The 19,618-nt window shown below is 43.9% G+C and overlaps 1 protein-coding gene across 4 annotated transcripts in view; it reads right to left on the bottom strand.

Annotated features, from left to right (window-relative positions):
* Positions 1-19,618, bottom strand: part of LOC111873382 (nesprin-1) — a 410,258-nt gene that overhangs the window by 357,796 nt on the left and 32,844 nt on the right. For all 4 annotated transcript variants that reach the window (XM_023868043.2, XM_023868044.2, XM_023868046.2 and 1 more), the window contains exon 2: positions 16,382-16,443. In XM_023868043.2, coding sequence (XP_023723811.1) covers positions 16,382-16,443 — 62 coding nt within the window. The remainder of the gene's footprint in view (positions 1-16,381; positions 16,444-19,618) is intronic.

Here is a 19,618-nt window from a genome sequence, read left to right as displayed (position 1 = left end):
AAATGTACGATATTGTATGACATTCGTCTGGTAGTCTAGGCATTACGTCACAGCAGTTGTCGTAACATACTGTGTCATTCACGACAGAAGTATACTAGATTTATTATTCACATTGTGCAGAGAGTTATGGTCCTTTAACGCTAAACTTTCACGAGGTCGAACTTTGGGGTTTGATTCAGAGCTTATTTAGACGAAAGTAGCGAACCTTTTGAGAAACACACATGTGCAGTCCGACATAACCCGGAAACTACGACTCTGCAACTGATAACCCAGAAACTTCTCTGCCCCTTCCACAGGCCGCCTTGCCTGTTAGAACAGCCTGTCTTTTGCTATGCATAAGGAAGTGTCTGTCATCTTGAAACATCTTTGAAAAGTAAAACAAAAACAAACTCCGTGGCTTTAGTCAGCAAGCGAACTATACCGGCCGAGCGACCGCAGCTTGTCGGCGAAGTTAGTGTCCCTGTGGTCTAGGGGTTAAAGTTCCTGGCTACAGATTCAGAGGTCCCGGGCTCGATTCCCGGTGCTACCAGAATTTCTGAGTAGTGGGTCTGGAACGGGGTCCACTCAGCCTCGTGAGGATAAGTGAGGAGCTACTTAAATGGTAAACTAGTGGCTCCGGTCTAGAAAACCGAAATTAACGGCCGTCGGGATTCGTTTCACTGATCACGCAACACCCTCTATCCTGTGAAGTTGGCACTTTGAAAGGTAGAGCGTTATAAATTCTTCCATGCCGTTTAGGTTACATGGAGAAGTGAACAAAACCTTGACCTTTTTCATAGCTCTGGATTTATATAAAGTTCACGTATTTATAACTCCGTGGCTTGTAGTCCGCAAGTGAACTATACGACCGAGCGACAGCCGCTTGTCGGCGAAGTTAGTGCCAACTTTTGCGGATAGGGGGCTTCACGTGGTCAGCGCAACGGATCCCCATGGCCGTTAATCTCGGTTTTCTAGACAGGAGTTCGCGTATTTAACGGTCGTAAATATATCCAGGGTGAAAGCAATCACACTCAATATAATACGCAACTACAGAATTAGGTATTCAATTCACCTCCATTTACGTTTCGTAAAGAATGAATGAATTAACTCTACATGAATTATTTACAAGAACAAAACGTACATATGTCCGTATATTTCGATCTAGCTGTTCTCACTAGTCCGGTCTAGATAACCGAAATTAACGGCTGCGGGGATCCGTCGCGCTCACCACGCGACACCCTCTATCCGTAAAACGTTGGCACTAACTTCGCCGACAAGTGGCGGTCGCTCGGTCGGTATAGTTCGCTCGCGGACAACATGCCACGGAGTGTGTTTTCTTTTGTTCTTTGTTCTCACTAGAATGAGCTGTGGGTTTTGTCGCGTCCATTAAATGAGACATGTATTGCACGACGGGTATGGGTTAGTTACAGCGGCTTAGTTACAGTGCATCACCCTCCTTCCCTCTCACACTGAACTGCAACCAGCGCCCCGCTACTTACCATATTTATCATGGGCAAATCAGAGGCTGGGTCTAAAAACACGGTCTCCACTCTTGTATCTGCACAAAGACATGTCTATACCATGAACCTGATTCCTCAAAGACCGTTTCATACATGCTGTGATTTAGACCCAGCCTCTAGCCTAGGCATAAGGATAGTTCTTTTAGACAACAGATAAGTTCTTGAAGGAACACCGTACTGATTAGCATTCACAAAAGATACAGCGAATTAGTACCTCGCCTCCGCCAAGTGGTCCCTGGAGTAGGGAGGATGTACTGAAACATTCCCCAAGAACTAGCTGCGAAAATGTGCCATCGGAAATCAAGAGTGATTTGAACAACGCTGTGAAACTATTAATTTCACAAAAGCTAGATCTACGAGTTCAAAAACTTTCAGTTTACTGTGGGAATAAATGGACAGCGCTCCCAAGAGCTTCTCCTTCACACACAGATGATGATTTTCAAGAGGTAAAGTACTCACACGTTTGTTTGAACTAAACATTGAAGCACGGCCATTTCTAAAGAAATCTTCATTTAAATTCAATAATTACTTTTAAGATTCATCGTGGCTATCACGATTAGTTTACCTAGCGAATAAATTCACGCGCCTAAATAAGTTAAACACTGGTCTTCAAGGATTGTCAATAACGTTAACGGACGCGTGAGACAAACTCAACGCATTAATTAAAAAACTTCTCCTGACTTCAGACCTCTTAAGAAAATATTTCGAGATAAACCAGAAGCAAACAATTAGATACGTAAACTTTCCGATACTGATTTACGTGAACTTCCATCAAATTTGCCCAGTACATTAACGTGTGTGCTTGTTGGGGTTGTCACGCGATGGCACATTTTACCCAGAATGTAGAAGGTATTCCCCAACTGAGTTTTCGATTCAAATAAGTGGAGAGGACTGAGAGCTTGCAGAGCAGTCCAATTTCTAATACCGTATGCTACGAAGTACTTGAGTGGGACTGGATCTTCACTTGTCTTTCTCGAGTCCAAATGTAGAAGCAGAGCGAATGCTTAATCAGACCTAAGACTCAGGGACACAAATATCACACCAAACATCGAGAAACTTTCATACAACAGGCGCATCCATGGCATTACAATAAATATTCATACTGATTTAAGACATTTAATTTTTTGATTCTTGTTTACTTTTTTCTCACTGGCTCTACAACCCCCTTCGGCCCGGGCCTCTGATTTTTTTCAGTTTCGTGATCATTTTACAGACAGTAGGACTCCTTGGACGAGTGATCAGCTCGTCGCAAGGCCTCTACCTTAACATAAGACAACACAGAGAATAAACATATACACATACCAAACATCCATACCTTGCCTGGGATTTGAAATCACGATATGCCGGCTTCCGAGCTTGCGAAGATCGCTCGGCTAACGTGACTGACCTTGTCTACTTTACTGTATTAAAATTTAAATTAAATATAACAGTAACTGCCTTATCACTTCTACCACTGTTCATTTCAACTACTAAATAAGAAGAAGAGAACTCTTTTAAGTGGACTGCCAAGGCCCTCAGCAATTTTCAATGGTCCGGGAGGGGGAAGTTTGGCCTCCCTCATCTATACAAATTCGCAGAGTAAATCTATCTTTAGGCTGGCTGACTGCATGCAGGAAATTAAAAAAAAAAATATGCGTTGTGGTGACCTCCAATAGCATAACGTTCGTACCAAGTTTTGTGAAAACCAGTCAACTGGTTCGAATTCGAAGCGGGGGAAACGCAGACAGCCACGGCATGGTGATCTCGCCAGCTTACTCTCTTTCCTTACAGCCGGTATGTCGGCAAGAACAGGCACCATGCAGTCATTAATTACGAAATTTCTATGACATTTAGTAATAATAGCTTGACGCGCCATAGCTCAAGCGGTTAGTCGCTGGCTTCCCACCGCGGCGGCCCGGGTTCGATCCCGGGTCTGGTAAAGTGGGATCTGTGGTGGACAAAGTGACGCTGGGGCAGGTTTTCTCCAAGTACTTCTGTTTCCCCTGCCAATCTTCATTCCACCTATTGCTCCACAATCACCCTCACCTATCATCTGGGGCTGGTACAATAGGTCAGAAGTGGCCGCAGTATAAGGGACTTAGTCTCACCCCACTAGCATTAAAAAAAATATTAGCTTTAATTGTGAAATATGCAGTCGTTATGAGGTCTTTCCCTGAGTGTTTGTATCCTCTAGTTTGGCAGCTATTCTAAAACAATAAAAGTCGGCACAGGTCAGTCAGTACAGTGACTAGGCTATGGACTATGCGATCTGGGTTCGAATTCCGACAAGCGGAAAGAATCTATGTTCTTCGCCACTGCGTCCAGACTTTTCTTGGGTCCACCTAGTCTCCTACCCAACGCGTATCGGGGCGTTTCCCTTACGACAAAGCAGCCGAAGCGTGAAAGTGATCACTACCTCGGCTTAGAGCCTAAATGGAGCTATACCTTCATTTCCCAATACGTGTTCATTGCATGTGCTTAATTAAGCACAGGGACATCATTACCTAAAGGAATGAAGATTTTCAGTTATGGAGGTGTTACCCTCCGTGTATCTCCATTCTTGTCGTGGTTGACGTGCAGTATGCTTCTTCTCCTACCATTCATTCGACCTTCAAACCCCCACTCAGCCAATTTCAGTTTAATTTTCTTCTTGGTCATTACCACCCTCTCCACAACACCCATTTTCATCAGCTGGCCGCCATTACTTCAATAAGCCACGCCATTCAAGTCTATAAGATAAATTCTCGTCATTCATGTATTACTCACAATTATGTCTGCATCGTCTTCACAACTGAAAGCGTATGGTGTGCTGAAGACTTGAAGTGACGAATAAGTTTCAACTGAATTACATATTACAGAGCAAACTTTTAATAAAAGCTCTGTATTTGAAAATACCTAACCTTTCTAAAACAAAACTGTACACAAAGCAAACACTTCACACAAGCTACAGCAGGACAGCACCTTTTCACTGGTGTTGGCAACGTAAATCTAAGGACACAGACATATACTCTTGGGAGACCTAGGTGCATGAAAGGGGGTAATATTAAGACGGGCCGTGAAGAAACAAGATATGAGGATGGGATCTGGTTCACCTGGTTCAGAACAGTGTCCAGTGGCATGACAATAAGAATTCGGAGTTCCATAAAAGTCGGGGGAATATTTTGGCCATCTTAGTCCTCACAAAGGACTCTGCTCCAAGGAATAAGTCATGAAAAAAAATCGGGGATAAGGATGTGGACTTCATTAATTTGGTTCAGCATAAGATCCTGTGGCGGGATCCTGAGAACACGGCAATGAGCCTTCGGGTTCCATAAAAGGCGAAGAATTTCTTAGCCATCTTTGTCCTAACGAAGGATTCTGCTCCATGGAGCGAGTGACTGATTCATGAATGAGTTAGTATGGTAGTTCGCCGGTAAGTAAATACGGATTTCAGTATTATAAACGATGACTATCAGAAGGCCGAAACTTTTGGTATTATTGGGTTATTATGAAATAAAATAAACGTGGAACTCTATGTAGGATTTGAGGTTCTCACAGCAGTGGTTATGAAGAGTACTGTCGTCTGGGATATAAAGCCGCGTAGTCCGTCGAAAGTCAACAGACGTTTCGGAGGAACACTGTCTCCATTTTCAAGGTCGAATAAGCCGAGCAAGATACCGGAGTGAATGGATGTCGGCCGACTTTCAACGGACTACATGGGGTTACAGCTCAGAAGAGAACACTTCAAACTTGGAACTGTTCTCGATTATCAGGCACTTTTCTCCACTCTCTCTCTCCGTTCTTGGACAGAGAGTGAACTGTTCACTCTATAAATACTTTTTAGAGACAATAATGGGCACCTACATTTAATACAAGACTACTGTGACATTTAAATCCACTGAGGTAGCGGCTTGTTGAAACACGTCTCCCAGATTATGACAGAGACATCGATCCCTGGGCAACACGTACAGAAACGTTTCCGTTACAATGGCTATGTAAACATTGTTCACACAGTAATGAAAACACCGCAAAAACGATGAAGTGTACCACTGCAAGGGAAGCCCAGTCCGAGAAGAAGACAGAAGAGAAGATATTGGGTACAGACCTGCTCACCGAATTCGTACAAGGAGCATCTAAGAGTGGAAGTGTTGAAAACTTTATGTATTACTGTTCCAGTAACCAGTATTACAAATATCTGTAGATCCGCCTGGTGATCGTCCAATAAATCGATCCATCAATCCAGAGAATCCATTAGTTGCTTGTCGCGTTACCGGGATACGTGACACTATGACTCTTCTCTACGAATCCATTAGACTTGCACAAACAGCCTTGAGCTACTCATGCACCGGAGTTCGGTGAATGGTACGAAACAACGACAAAATCGGAGTTCCTGTCACAGTTTTGAATGCAATTCAGTATTCTATTGCGCTGCAGCTTCGAATTTTCATGAGCTTCGTTGGTGTGCCTAGAAGCTAAATTATTAAATACAACTTAAACGTGATTCCATGGACAAGAGCCCTTTCTCACGCAAAAGAAAACAGACTTAGGAACATTCTGTAGACAAAATGAGTCTGCATCTACAGCAGATAACTGCGAATTCAATTGTAACTGTACATGACTGTGATTATTGAAAAAATGCGAAATTTTAGGTTCTCGTGGAGACAGCTGGAACTTGACTCCGACGTTCCTGAGGAACGTACTGTCTCCATCTTCAGGGTCGAAGCGTGGGACGTGCAAGCAAGCAGCACGCTGCTCATTAAGATTCTCTTGCGCTACATCAATGCCAGTCTCACATACATACATGAGGCTCTGTGGATGGCTCACGGAGATACACAGTAATTACTGGTATTAAGGGACGTGTCAGGAACTACTAACAGCCATGACGGGAGACTGCGAGTCTTCTGGTATACTACAGCTAAAACGACAGCCCACCAAAGAACCGGTCCCCGATAAATTCACTCCAGGCTACATTTCTTTATGATATTTTAATATTATCTTCGAACTTCCACCATTGTCTTCAGAGTGGTACGTTTCTTGGTGGTTTCTCCGGTAATATACTGTGTAGGATTTATTGCTTCTCACATCCGAGCTGTAACTTATTACGTGTTCTGGTAATCGAACCGGTTCAGTCCNTTTGTGAGGAATTTGATGTTAGCACGTTGTTCTGCATTAGCACTCAGCATTATTCCGACGGAGCTCAGAAACACGATCCGCTTCTAACAATGGTCGCGGCCAGACTAACCGATGCACGTGAATGAAACTTTGTGTGACGGTAGAGGGAAGTCCAAGGGTCAATGCCCTACCCTCCTCTTCGTCAATGACGTGGCCGGAAATGAGTCATAAAAGTAATCCGGGTTCTTTATTGCCACACCTTGTATATCAGTGTGTTTTACACCATCGTCAGAATCCTATAGTAACTACTTCTATTTCTAGTGTTTATTTTCTTGTGTACTCGTACCTAGTTTATCTGCAGTTCCTCTCTTATTTCATAATTCAATATTCGGTTTTTTTTCACGCATTCTTTCACTGACAGTAGAAATTTAATTTCTGCTGGTTATATTGTGCTTCATCTTTGTTCCTCTTGATCTACGTTTCTTGCCCACATGCCCCTGTAAATAACGCCGGCTCTGGAGCGACCTCATTTAAAAATGACACACTGTACACTTTTCTCGTAGAAATCATAATTTTTGCTAGCAGTGAATGTATTTAGGATTAAGATGTTAGAAACCTATTTCCCCGTCACTGGGCAGAAACGCTGTGCATTCAGAATACTACGTTTAGTTTTAGTCCGATGTTTCGAACAAATAAACGTTCTCCACCTTCGACAATGAAGAGAGAATTAGTACGTACGTTCCTCAAAAAGTCTGTGAACTTCTACCAAAGTTGCGTGGCCTCGTGCAGTCTAAGGTAGGCCGCACACCGGCATGCGTCAAGACATGTAACAGTCAAGATGCGATGTCTGCGACATGACGCAAAGGAGCACAGGTGAAACGAATGAGATTATGAAATCCGACACACACCGGTCTGAGTGTTAATGCTAACGTCAGCTTTATGCTGATGAATAACAAATGAAGCAAGACTGCGTCTTTTGTCTCATGTCTTGATGCCTGTCTTGACGCAGTTGCTGTGCGGCCGCCCTTAGGCATGTACCGTCTTCGTTCGCTGGAACGCTCGGATCAGGGGTTCAAATCCCATTAAAGGCATGAATGTCTGTGTGTGCGTTTATTCTGTTTGTGTTGCCCTGTGTGTAGTAAGTAGCGGCCTTGCGACGGCCTGATCACTAGTCCACGTAGTCCTACTCTCTGTGTAAAAAAAGACTACGAAACTGAAGCCCAACAAAGGGCTGTAGAGCCATAGCTGAATGAATGAATGGATGAATGAATTGACTGATTACTTTATCTTTTTTGTTTCTTGGCAGTACAGCCCCAGTGGGCCTAGGCCTACTTCCATGTTCTCCATTCACTTCGGTTTTTCTAGATCTTACACGTTCGGTAGGACTCCTTGGGCGGGTGATCAGCTCGTCGCAAGGCCTCTACCTGTAGACAAACACAGAAAAACGCACACAAACATCCATGCCCTGAGTGGGATTCGAACCCACGATCTCGACTTCCGAGCGAGCGAAGACAGTGCATGCCTAGACCGTTCGGCTACCGTGACCGGCGATTACTTCATCTATGGCCTCATATTCCAGAAGACAGCACACTCACCAAATAGTACTGTTATTCCCAGGCCGCAATTTTGTTATTCTCCCCAACATCATAAAATGCCTAAATATAACCACCGACCTTTTTATGGACATTCTGTGTTGCAATTGTTCCACACGCTACATGCAAGAATCTTCGACCGCTGACTTCAGAGTCGAAAAGTAGGCCTAGAAACATGCTTGCCTCTTTTTTTTTTCTTAACTTACTTACCGACCCTGAAGATGTAAAGGCTGTGCTGAGTTTCTTTAGGGCATATATGCAGAAAAATGTATTCCAGGACTGGAAGGAAAACCTGAAATCTACTTCTGACTTGTTTGTGTTGCCATCGCGAAGTAGTAGGCGACCTTGAGAAAGCTATGCTTGCGCTTCTGAATCGCTGCTGGTCCGGCAGATAATAAAATGAGAGTGAAAGTCCAGAATGCAAACGAATAAACCTGATTAAAAACCGGCACAGCCCGCCTGTTGTACTTGACCGGTAACTGAACCCATCAGCTCTGTGAAGGTGGACGTCCCATTTTTCACGAGTTTGTGTCTGGGAATGACGCCCCTACATAGAAATGAGGTTCATGATGTGCGCAGAAGAGCAAACTCTGCAACTGTCTGTCATTATGCAATTCTAAAATTATCATTTCACCTGCTTTGTAAGACGGTGAAGATCAGAATACGAATACATATGATAATGGTTTTGCTGGCTGTTTTGTATGGCTGCAGACCGTGATTTCTTACTTGGAACGAAGAACAGAAACAAACTATAATGTCCAAAAAACCTTTGGACCTATGAAAGATACCCTAAGCAAGCAATTTAGTGTAAGTTATGACGTAACGTCGTTATGTTTTACACAGGAAGTCCGAAACAGTGAAATCCATAAGGCTCGAAACACTGAACAAAAATAAAAAAAAGTAAAGGTATCCCTGTAACAGGCCGTGGAGGACCATAGGGTTGTGAAATGTTGAGGTTCCCACATTTTCTAGACAATCGGCTCATAGATGGAGGTAAGGTTGTCATCCCTACGCACCGACCGCTCTTTACTCCTAAGAACATTTCAAGAATATTCCTGGCACTCATTTCTTCTAGAGGCTGAGTCGACCCCGGGGCCATAGTGCGGCTGGAAGGATTACGTCAATTGAAAAAATCCAATGACCTCAACGGAATTTGAACCCGCGACCTTCCGGCTTGTAGCATAGTGCCTCAACCAACTACGCTATCGCACTGAATTTATGTGGCGAAACACGTTTGGCCTCGTTACTCTGGCAGATCGAGAAAGCGATGGAATAATAAAATTACGATTGACGTTATGAAGATAGGTTGTGTAGATGGAAGACGGATGCAACTAGCCTAAGATCGTGTCCAGAGATAGGCTCTGGTAACATGGGCGTCGAAAATTCGAATTCTGCTACCGTAATGTTACAACTGAGAGGACACTTTGGCGAAAGAGTGACATGACAAACTCATTGGTTACAAAATGATACACATCATCACCTGAAGTTCCTACATAAAATTGCAATACGGTAAAGTTGTCCCTGTGCCAAGAAGACGTATGGGGAAATGAAAAGTATAGCTCCACACATTCTTAATTCGTATTGAACAACGTGGCAAAATGAAATATTCCTGAAGAGTAGTATCTTCTGGGATGTGACGCCGTGTAGTCTGGTACACCTTTAGCGATGTTCTGAACGAAAGTCCGTAAGCTTGTACTAGCTTACAAGGAGTTACATTCCGGAAGACCGTGAGCGCCGTGAGAACAAGTTTCCTGTCCCTAGCAGATATCGAAACAGGTCGTCCAGCCCTTAGTCAGTCACAGTGCTGACTGGCAAGTATACAGGCTCATACATTGCAGTGTAAATATTCTCTGTGCTTTCAGTTCGATGAGACAAGACAGTAATTATAGCCTTCTGAGGTAATGCATGAAATTGGTGTAAATGAGTGTCAACACAGACTACATGACAATTCCAGGAAACGCTTCTAGAGCATAGATGTTTTTCGGGAAATGCTCTACGTTGCTGTTGCAGCGGTCTGGCACATTTCAAAGCACCGTGTCAAAGCTACTATCTGTCCAAAGTTAAACTTTTTTTTTTCGGCTGGCTCTACAGCCCCCTTCGGCCCTGGCCTCTGATTTTTAGTTTCATGGTTATTTTACAGACGACAGACTCCTTGGGCGAGTGATCAGCTCGTCGCAAGGCCTCCACCTAAACACAGAATAAACGCATAAACATATCAACACATCCGTGCCTTTGTGGGATTTGCACCCACGATCCCGGCTTCCGAGCTAGCGAAGACATGCTCGGCTACCGTGACCGGCAACCAACTTCATGGAGTACCACAATAATCACTCAGCCACCTCATAAATTCCCTGCCTTTTATGGGACCGCATGTTTAAAAGGGTCCTCAACTGGTCTCTATCCAGAGCCATTTTCTCCCATCTACGCCTAGCTCTTGTTAGTGGTCTCTTCCTTTCATGTTCCGGCTAAAATTTTGGACGCACTGCTTGCCTCTTCACATTAATATCTGGGGGGGCACGCGATAGTGGAGTTGGTTGAGGCACTATGCTACAAGCCGGAAGGTCGCGGGTTCAAGTCCCGATGTCATTCGATTTTTTCAATTGACCTAATCCTTCCAGCCGCACTATGGCTCTGGGGTCGACTCAGCCACTAATAGAAAGGACTACCAGGAATATTCTTGGTAGCTAAGGGCGGCCGGCGTGTAGGGCTGACAACCTTGCGCCATCTATGAGATGATTGTCTAGAAAATGTGGGAACCTCGAATATGCCACAACCTTGTGGGCCTCCACGGCCTGTTACAGGAATACCTTTACTTTTACTTAATAATATCTGGTGAAAAGTAAAAATTATGAATGATTTTTCTCACCGTCCAGACTGGCTACGGAGTCCATCAAGGCTCCTATCCAATGAGTAAGAGAGAGATATTTTTCTTTAATTCGCTTAGTGGGGGGTGGAGTCCAACTGGGTCCACTCGGCACGACGACCACAGATTGGCCTATTTGTAGCCTGCCCCGGGTGATTATGATGGAGAATTTTGTGGAATGAAGATGGACAGGGGAAACGGAAGTTCTCGGAGAAAATCTGCCCCAGCGCCACTTTGTCCACCACAAATCCCACTTGACCAGACCCGGGATCGAACCCGGGCCGCCGCGGTGGGTAGCCAGCGACTAACCGCTTGAGCTATGGCGCGGCCAAGAGTTAAGCGGCAGAGAAGTGAGGCTGACCACACACCTCCATCTTGGGTTGGGGTTAAGTATACGCGGGGCTACACCTCTTCATGCCGTTATGGTTAATTAAGCACAGAAACAACTTTATCTTTTACTTCAATATTTATTGTTATTTAACCCATTATATTATTATTACTATGTATTATTATTCTTGTTTCTATTGTCGTCGTCTTCACTGTTGTTGTTGTTGTTGTTGTTTTTGTTGTTTTTGTTTGTTGTTGTTGTTGCTGCTGCTGCTGAAGTGTCTAAACCAGAGACAAAATCTCACATCACGATTCACAACTAAGTGTTCCTAATGTTCTCTCTCTCACCCCCCCCCCCTTGGCACTACAGCCCCAGTGGGCCTAGGCCTACCTCCATGAACTTCCTTCACTTCGGTTTTTCTAGGTCTTACACATTCAGTAGGACTCCTTGGGCGGGTGATCAGCTCGTCGCAAGGCACAAACACAGAAAAACGCACACACACAAACTAAACATCCATGCTCTGAGTGGGATTCGAACCCACGATCCCGGTTTCCAACCGAGCGAAGACAGTACATGGCTTAGACCCCTCGGCTACCGTGACCGGCTCTTAATGTTCTCATCTAAGTATATGAAACGTCCAGAAGAATTGGTTCATCCTACAGAAGCAACGTTATAAATTATGTCTAAGTTTCAGTCGGATGTATATTTTCGGTTTCTTAAATACTAAGAAGTGCCGATACACAATACCGAAATTGAATTCATGTATCGAACAAATGTCAGTTCTAACTGCCGAACAAGGCGCTGAAAAATTGCACTGAAATTGTATTATGCAGACCTACAGGTAAAGCGTGCCGGTCACGGTAGCCGAGCGGTCTAAGGAATGCACTGTCTTCGCTCGGAAGCCGGGATCGTGGGTTCGAATCCCACTCAGGGCATGGATGTTTGTGTGCGTTTTTCTGTGTTTGTGTATAGGCCCACTGGGGCTGTAGTGCCAAGAAAAAAAAAAGAAAAAACAGGTAAAGCTGTCCCTGTGCTTAATTAAACATGATGCCATAAGGATATGCGAGGGAGTGAAGGTACAGCTCCATGACTGCTTAACTAGGCACCCGATGCACCTGAGTACGCAACTTCAAGCTCCAGCTGCTCAGTTCCAGGGAAAGAACCCCCTGTACCCACTGGATAAGAGCCTGGATGGGCTCCAAAGCCATTCTGGTTCCTGCCCCTGCAAATAATCGAGCCCCGGTCACCAAGGCCGTAGTCGGGTCACTGTAAGCTATTGGCTGGGCTAAAGACAAAACACAGATCAATTTGCCGAGCTCAGAAACATTTCTATGGTTCACATTTGCCTCCCTTCTTGGCTTTACCGTGATTCAGCGTTCCTTGAATATTCGTCAGTTAACATCAGGATGTGAATTTTCAATTGGTTCCTGTATACATTAAACAGCCCTTTGCTTTCTTTGTGGCACTGAAGGAAATTTTTAAAACAAATTTCTGTTTATGAATAAGAGAGGTCAGCAACTGTTTTCAAAGGCTAACTTATCAAAATGGCATCTGAAACGACTAGGCCTACTGGTTACAGACGTCCTTCATAAATATGCGTGTAGGCCTACTTATTTATGCATTCAAAGAACACTGGAACAGGCAGATCTTCCCTGTGAATATACCCGTGATGTTATTTCGAGCTAACTGTTCTGTTTCGTGCACACTGACAATTCCGCTAGTCTTTTCTTCCTTTAACGTGCACACACGCTCAGCAAGGAAAATAAACGTTTTCTAACACAGAAAATATTGTGTTTTCTGTAACGCTAATGTAGATATTCACAGTGATGATACTGAACAGTAACGATTATGAACGGTGAATCTAGTGGGTATTGTAGTCCGCCTCTGTGGTCTAGTGGTCAACATTCCTGGCTACAGATCCAAAGGTCCGGGTTCGATTCCCGGCGCTAGCAGATATTTTCTGAGAAGTAGTGTCTGGAACGGGGTCCACTCAACCTCGTGATGATAATTGAGGAGCTATTTCAAGGAGTTAGCGGCTCCGGTCTAGAAAACCGAAATTGACGCCGTGGAGGATTCATTGCGCTGACCACGCGACACCCTCTATTCGCAAAAGTTGGCACTAAACTTCGCCGACAAGCAGCGGTCGCTCGGTCGGAACAGTTCGCTTGCGGACTAAAATCACGGGGAGTCTTTAATTACCAGGAGATTGTTTGACCTACTTTCAGGATATATTCCAGGTAGTTTTCATATGTAAAATATAGTTGAACTTTCAGAACTTTCCTTTTGATGTCCACATATACTTACTAATAATTCATGGTCTTAATACTTCATTCTGCCGGTCACGATAGCCGAGCAGTCTAAGGCATGCACTGTCTTCGCTCGCTTGGAAACCGGGATCGTGGGTTCGAATCCCACTCAGGGCATGAATGTTTAGTTTGTGTGTGTGTGCGTTTTTCTGTGTTTGTGTACAGGTAGAGGCCTTGCGACGAGCTGATCGCCCGCCCAATGAGTCCTACCGAATGTGTAAGATCTAGAAAAATTGAAGTGAACGGAGAAGTTCATGGAGGTAGGCCTAGGCCCACTGGGGCTGTAGTTCCAAGGAAAAAAAAATACTTCCTTCTAAATAAATCTGTAATTGTAATGAAGTGTAAAAAAAAACTCTGCCATGAAACTAATGTGATATCTCGGAGGAAAGAATACTGTCATGTGTCAGTGATTAGACAACGGGTTTGGATTAGCAACTGGATTTACTAACTGTCAATCGTAACTACAAGTAATTATAGCGCTCTCGTTAATTCACGCACTCTGCTTCTCACTATGGCAGACACTACGCTTTCTATGTCTTCACTAGCCGTTGCCTGGTAACAGATCCCAACAATGTCCTCTTCTGTTCACGTAGTTACCGGCTGAAGACTGTCTCGCAACTAACTCAACTGCCGACTCTCAAGACATGACTTTCCACTGCAACTGTCCTGTAGGTCACTCATTGTCGCAACTCTATTCTCCGCTGCAAATGGCAAACTCTGGTCCGTTGGTTGGTTAAACCGCTGCTCGAAGTCGAAGTTACTATACGACTGGCGGTTTACCGCCAATCATTTCGTCTTGACGTCAAGCCCCTTGAGACTGAAGACCAGGGAGCTTTGTTTTTCTTTTAACTGAGCCCTTGCGGTAATAGTCCTTATGCAGCATCCTCTCTGACGAGAAGATGGGGTTGCCTCTCATGAATACGCTTCGCCTTTCGTCACGTGTCTATTTCGCACATATAGCGTGTTTCTGAAAATTCTTCCTTTTGCACTATATACAGGTCCTCCGTCAGTACAGGCTTTGCAAAGCAGATCATGTCTATCTTACGTATCTTATTCTACAACAGCAGCTTCCTTTTTTTTTCCTGTGGCTCTACAGCCCCAATTTGGGCCTAGGCTTACCTCCATGAAACTCTCTGTTTCACTTCGGTTTACTAGATCTTATACATTCGGTAGGACTCCTTGGGCGAGTGATCAGCTCGTCTCAAGGCCTCTACCTGTAGACAAACAAAGAAAAACGCACACAAACATCCATGCCCTGAGTGGGATTCGAACCCACGATCCCGGCTTCCGAGCGAGCGAAGACAGTGCACGCCTTAGACCGCTCGGCTACCGTGACCGGCTTAGATGCTTGAAAGGTCGTAAGCCTGAACACCGCCAAGTTTAAGCCTCTTTTATTTTATATATTTCTACCAATAGCCCCAGCATTTGTAACGGCCGTTGCTTAGCAATGGGCTGATCACTGTGATGTGTTTACCCAGCTATTACCACACAACGGACAATGAGTAAGTACGAGTATTTATGCCACAATATGTTTTAAAAATTATGTATCTTCAATTGAATCGATGGTTCAGTTTTAAAACATAATGGCCACATTTTCCCTTCACAATCGCGTCTACAGTACACCTTATGATACCATCAATTCTACACAATTTACAGAAAGTATGAAATCACAGTGAAATTTCTGGAGTATGTGACGAACACCTTGATCATGGGCCAATGAAATAGAAGACTTCTGATTACTTGTTGGTTTATGTACATACACACTTCACAGAAAGCTGTTAATTTGACCTTAAAACATACCGACTCCAAGGTGAAATTACAGATACTACTATTCACGATGTTATGTCCTTCTTCACCCCCCCCCCATCTTTCTGTAAGCAGTGCTGTCAAACTTTCGCAGGTACATGCTGCCTCCACCTCCACTCCACCACTGAGCATACCATGGACATGTGCCCAGCGTTACCAAATGCTTCAAACGAGCATCTTCCAACCATCTTCCAGTGCCGATCGACCCACAGAAGAGGTTTAAGCAATAATATGCTTGGCGAGCATTTGGACGGATGTCAACCAAGGAAAACCAGTTCCCACTGGATTTTTGGTGAACCCTGTGGTCCTGAAAACGGGTTTTTGACAAATATTCTGTAATAGACTTCAAAGGATTCTGACGATGGTGTACGCTGTACAGAACTATTAGGCTTATTTTGGACTCTATCCATCGTCTGGTATACAGAAGATAAAAAAAACACAACGTTTCAGAGACAGATCCAGTCTCCGAAACGTTGTGGTTTTTTTTTTCTTCTGTATACCAGACGATGGATGGAGTCCAAAATAAGCCCAATAGTTCTGTACAAATATTCTCTACCCAATGCCCTTATTGGCCCAGACTGGGCATCAGCTCTCACATAACATAACTGTTCTATTTTTTTGTTATTTAACAACGCCTTTTCAGTATCGAGACCATACAGCGTCCGACGGTAGGACGATAAACTATAAAGGGTTTAGACGCCAACGGCCATGGCCTAACAGACGTACTATCCCGATATTTGTTTGGAGAGACTAAATAAAACAAAGAGGAACCTCAGAATGTCAGGCGTCCCGGTAGAGATTCGAAACGAAGACCTCCAGAACAGAAGTCCACAGCGCTACTTCGAGACCAACCTGTTCGCACGTGTCTGTTCATACATTATATCTCAACAAGAGTGCAACTTTTGTAAGGTTCTTACCTTGGACAGATAAGAATTGATCCAGTTCACGAATGTCTTCTTCTGCACTCTCTCTTGTTCGTCTGTAAACATAAAAAGAAATTATACATAAGTTTTCGTTCCCAAGTCCTTCAGTATCTTTAGAAAATATACACTATTCGAATAAAAATGCTTCATTATTGTGTGTTCTTCGCACAAAGCTCATAAAATTGAAATTCAATGTTTTTACGAAATGTCCACAACCACTCACTTCTCCTATTTTCCTCACAAGTATCAGTATATTCCAACAGAACATTAAAAATCAGTTACTATTAGCTGAGGCACTGTGATGGCTCGGGGTGGATATGAAGTATTATGAGGATGAAGTGACAGACACTGAACTTAAAACTGACACTACAGTATCAACAGCTGACATTCGTAGAATTTTACTGACAATATCTGAAATTAAATTACTGCAATATAAGTTATGTGTAATGTAGCCCATGTTGGTTTATACAACGAAGTTTTATAAAAAAATTACTTACTTACCTATTTACTTACTTACTTACTTACTCACTCACTCATGGAGCTGAGCCCTTCTTGAGGAGCCGCCAATTCTGCAGCTACTCAAGAATTTCCCAGCATTTTATGGAACCCGAAGGTTCATCACCGTGTTCACAAGAGCCCTCCACTGGTCCCCATCCTGAGCCAGATCAACCCATCCTGTCTCTCTAAGATACATTCTAATATTGTCCATCCACCTACGCCTTGGTCTTCCCTGTGGTCTCTTTCCTTCTGGCTTTCCCACCAATATCCTACACGCATTCCTCGTCTCCCCCATTCAACAATACATATTATTATCCACCGAATGACTCAAGAGACAATACTGCATGTACAAAAGCGTGGAAATTCTAGAGCAAGAGATTTGTACTCGTATAAGAGTGGTATTGCAAGGTAGCCTACTTACCCCGTGGGCAATCTGAAAGAACGGAAGAAAATTAATGCAGAAGAAGCTATACTTCAGCCGAGATTCAAACATAAGGGGGCGGTGGAGGTATAGCTCCAGCATTCTTGACCTCAACACAGGATGTAGGTAAACTGTCAACTTCGCGGCCCTGTCTAGTTACACCCGGTAACCAATGAATACGAGGCTATGTAGACACTAGACCTGGTATGGACATAATAGAGAAAATAAAAAATCTTGCTCTTCCCAGGAATCGAACCTCAAACCCTCGGTTGCCTAGACCGCAGTTTAGTTGCTATACCGAATAAGCTATTCCGGCTGCCAGTAGGAATGAGACTTAATTAAACACTCCCGGAAATTGAACCCCGATCCCTCGGTCTAGAACGTAACCTACTCGCTATACCAACTGAACCATTCCGGCTCCCAGTAAGATTTGATTAAACATTGATGAGTTATTGCGAAGATGCTACTGAAGAGTAGAGCCAAAAATATAAAACAACTAAGCCGAAATCTAGAGGACTAAATACACGCTGACATTTCTGTGATGGATTTATTTTCTCAAAACTTATGTACTTCTCCACGTAAAGAATGAAGTCAGTGGCTGAAACGCAACGTCACCCCGTGTCAGGGCACGTACGCGCACTCCTGCACCTCGATGTTCCTCTCCCTTACAGCAAGACAGGAGCAAGCTGCAGGAAGCACTTGTCAACACGACCAACCAGATCCGGCTTAATATCAACGGATTTAGCTCTTCATACCTTTCAATGTCCTTTTGATAGACGCTCGTGACTAGGAAACGAAATTGAAAGAAATGTTGGAAATTGTGGAAGATAGAAAATGGGATGATGATTTTATCTGAAGCTTATTTTCAGCAGAACATTACTAAATTCAAGAAAATTAAATACATTCAAATTCGAGTTACACATTTAAACGCATTTCACACTTCAGTCTTCACAATCTTGACGCTTATTCTGCGAGTTACCGGAATGAACGATTGAACGGGACACCTATTAAGTTTCGAGTTACTCCACAACGTCGGTGCAGAGTCGAATAATACTGTCAAGTGTTTATGGTTCCGTTACCAGTAATAACGGGTTTTAGACTGGATGATCGATTTATTGGCATCTCCTTTTACAATCTTCCTTAATCACAATCAATTACAACAGCTCACACCAAATGACTCTCTACAACTCGATCCATTCTGACACTACGGCTCTCTTCTCTTCTATTCCTACTGTGACTGACTTGGTCCAGAGTTACTTAACGGCTGAAGCGGCCTCCGTAGTCTAGGGGTAACGTTCCCACCTCATGACTCAAGGTACGCGGGTTCAAACCCGGCGGAGATCGTGGAATTTTTAAGGGCGGAAAAATTCAGGGAACAAGTTCTCCGGGACGTAAAAGATCCTCATGTCTCTAGGAGACCTCTGAGCAAAATTAATTAGGTAACAATTTCCCGGTCAAGTAGTTTCCAACGCCTCTGGTAGATGGGGGAAATATCAGGTACCGGCGGCCGACCTCGTTGGCTGAACGGGGCTGATAGCACGCACCAGTACCGGTATGGTATGGGGACAGTAGAAATTAAAGTGTGACGCACAATGGACCAATAACTGGTCTAGGTGCATGGGGAAACCCACCCCCTCTAATAATAATAATAATAATAATTATGACTACTTAACGGCTGCCTTCTGATTTAAGAATGAATTACGAATGACTTCGTTCTTATTTAAACGGCCGCTTATACAGTGTAACGGTATCTTTGAAAACGTTTGTTGCTTGCTCGTATCCATGGACACGCCTGTTGATTCCACAGCAACGAGCTGGTTTCCAAAAGTCTACAACTTCCATTTTGTAACCGTTCATTACCTACCTACCAAGTACCTTGGTCTAGAATTAGACAAAGGACTGACATGGAAAAAGCAGCTGGACAAGGTCATTAACAAAGCCCATAAGGCTTTTTGGACATGCAGAAGCATGTTTGGTAAAACTTGGGGGTGCATTGGATATACACTGCGGTTGTAAGACCCATAATTACATATGGCGCCACAGTATGGTGACCCAGAGTTAAACTCAAGACAAGCAAGGCAGAACTTAGCAAATTGCAAAGGTTGACTTGCTTGGGAATCACAGGAGCAATTCGAACATCTCCAACAGCTGCACTGGAGATACTCCTTGGACTCCCCCCACTGCATCTAGAGTTGGAGGCAGTGGCCAGGGCAGGAATCTACCGTCTCCAGTGCAGTGATCAATGGAAACCTTGATCTGATGGTTTCGGCCATGCAGACATGACTCAGGACATAAAAAAGAACCCATATTAC

The sequence above is a fragment of the Cryptotermes secundus genome, unplaced genomic scaffold, assembly GCF_002891405.2.
Source record: "Cryptotermes secundus unplaced genomic scaffold, Csec_1.0 scaffold22, whole genome shotgun sequence".
Classification (NCBI taxonomy): domain Eukaryota; kingdom Metazoa; phylum Arthropoda; class Insecta; order Blattodea; family Kalotermitidae; genus Cryptotermes; species Cryptotermes secundus.
The sequence above is the reverse complement of the archived record's forward strand: the minus strand, read 5'-3'. Positions and strand labels throughout refer to the sequence as shown.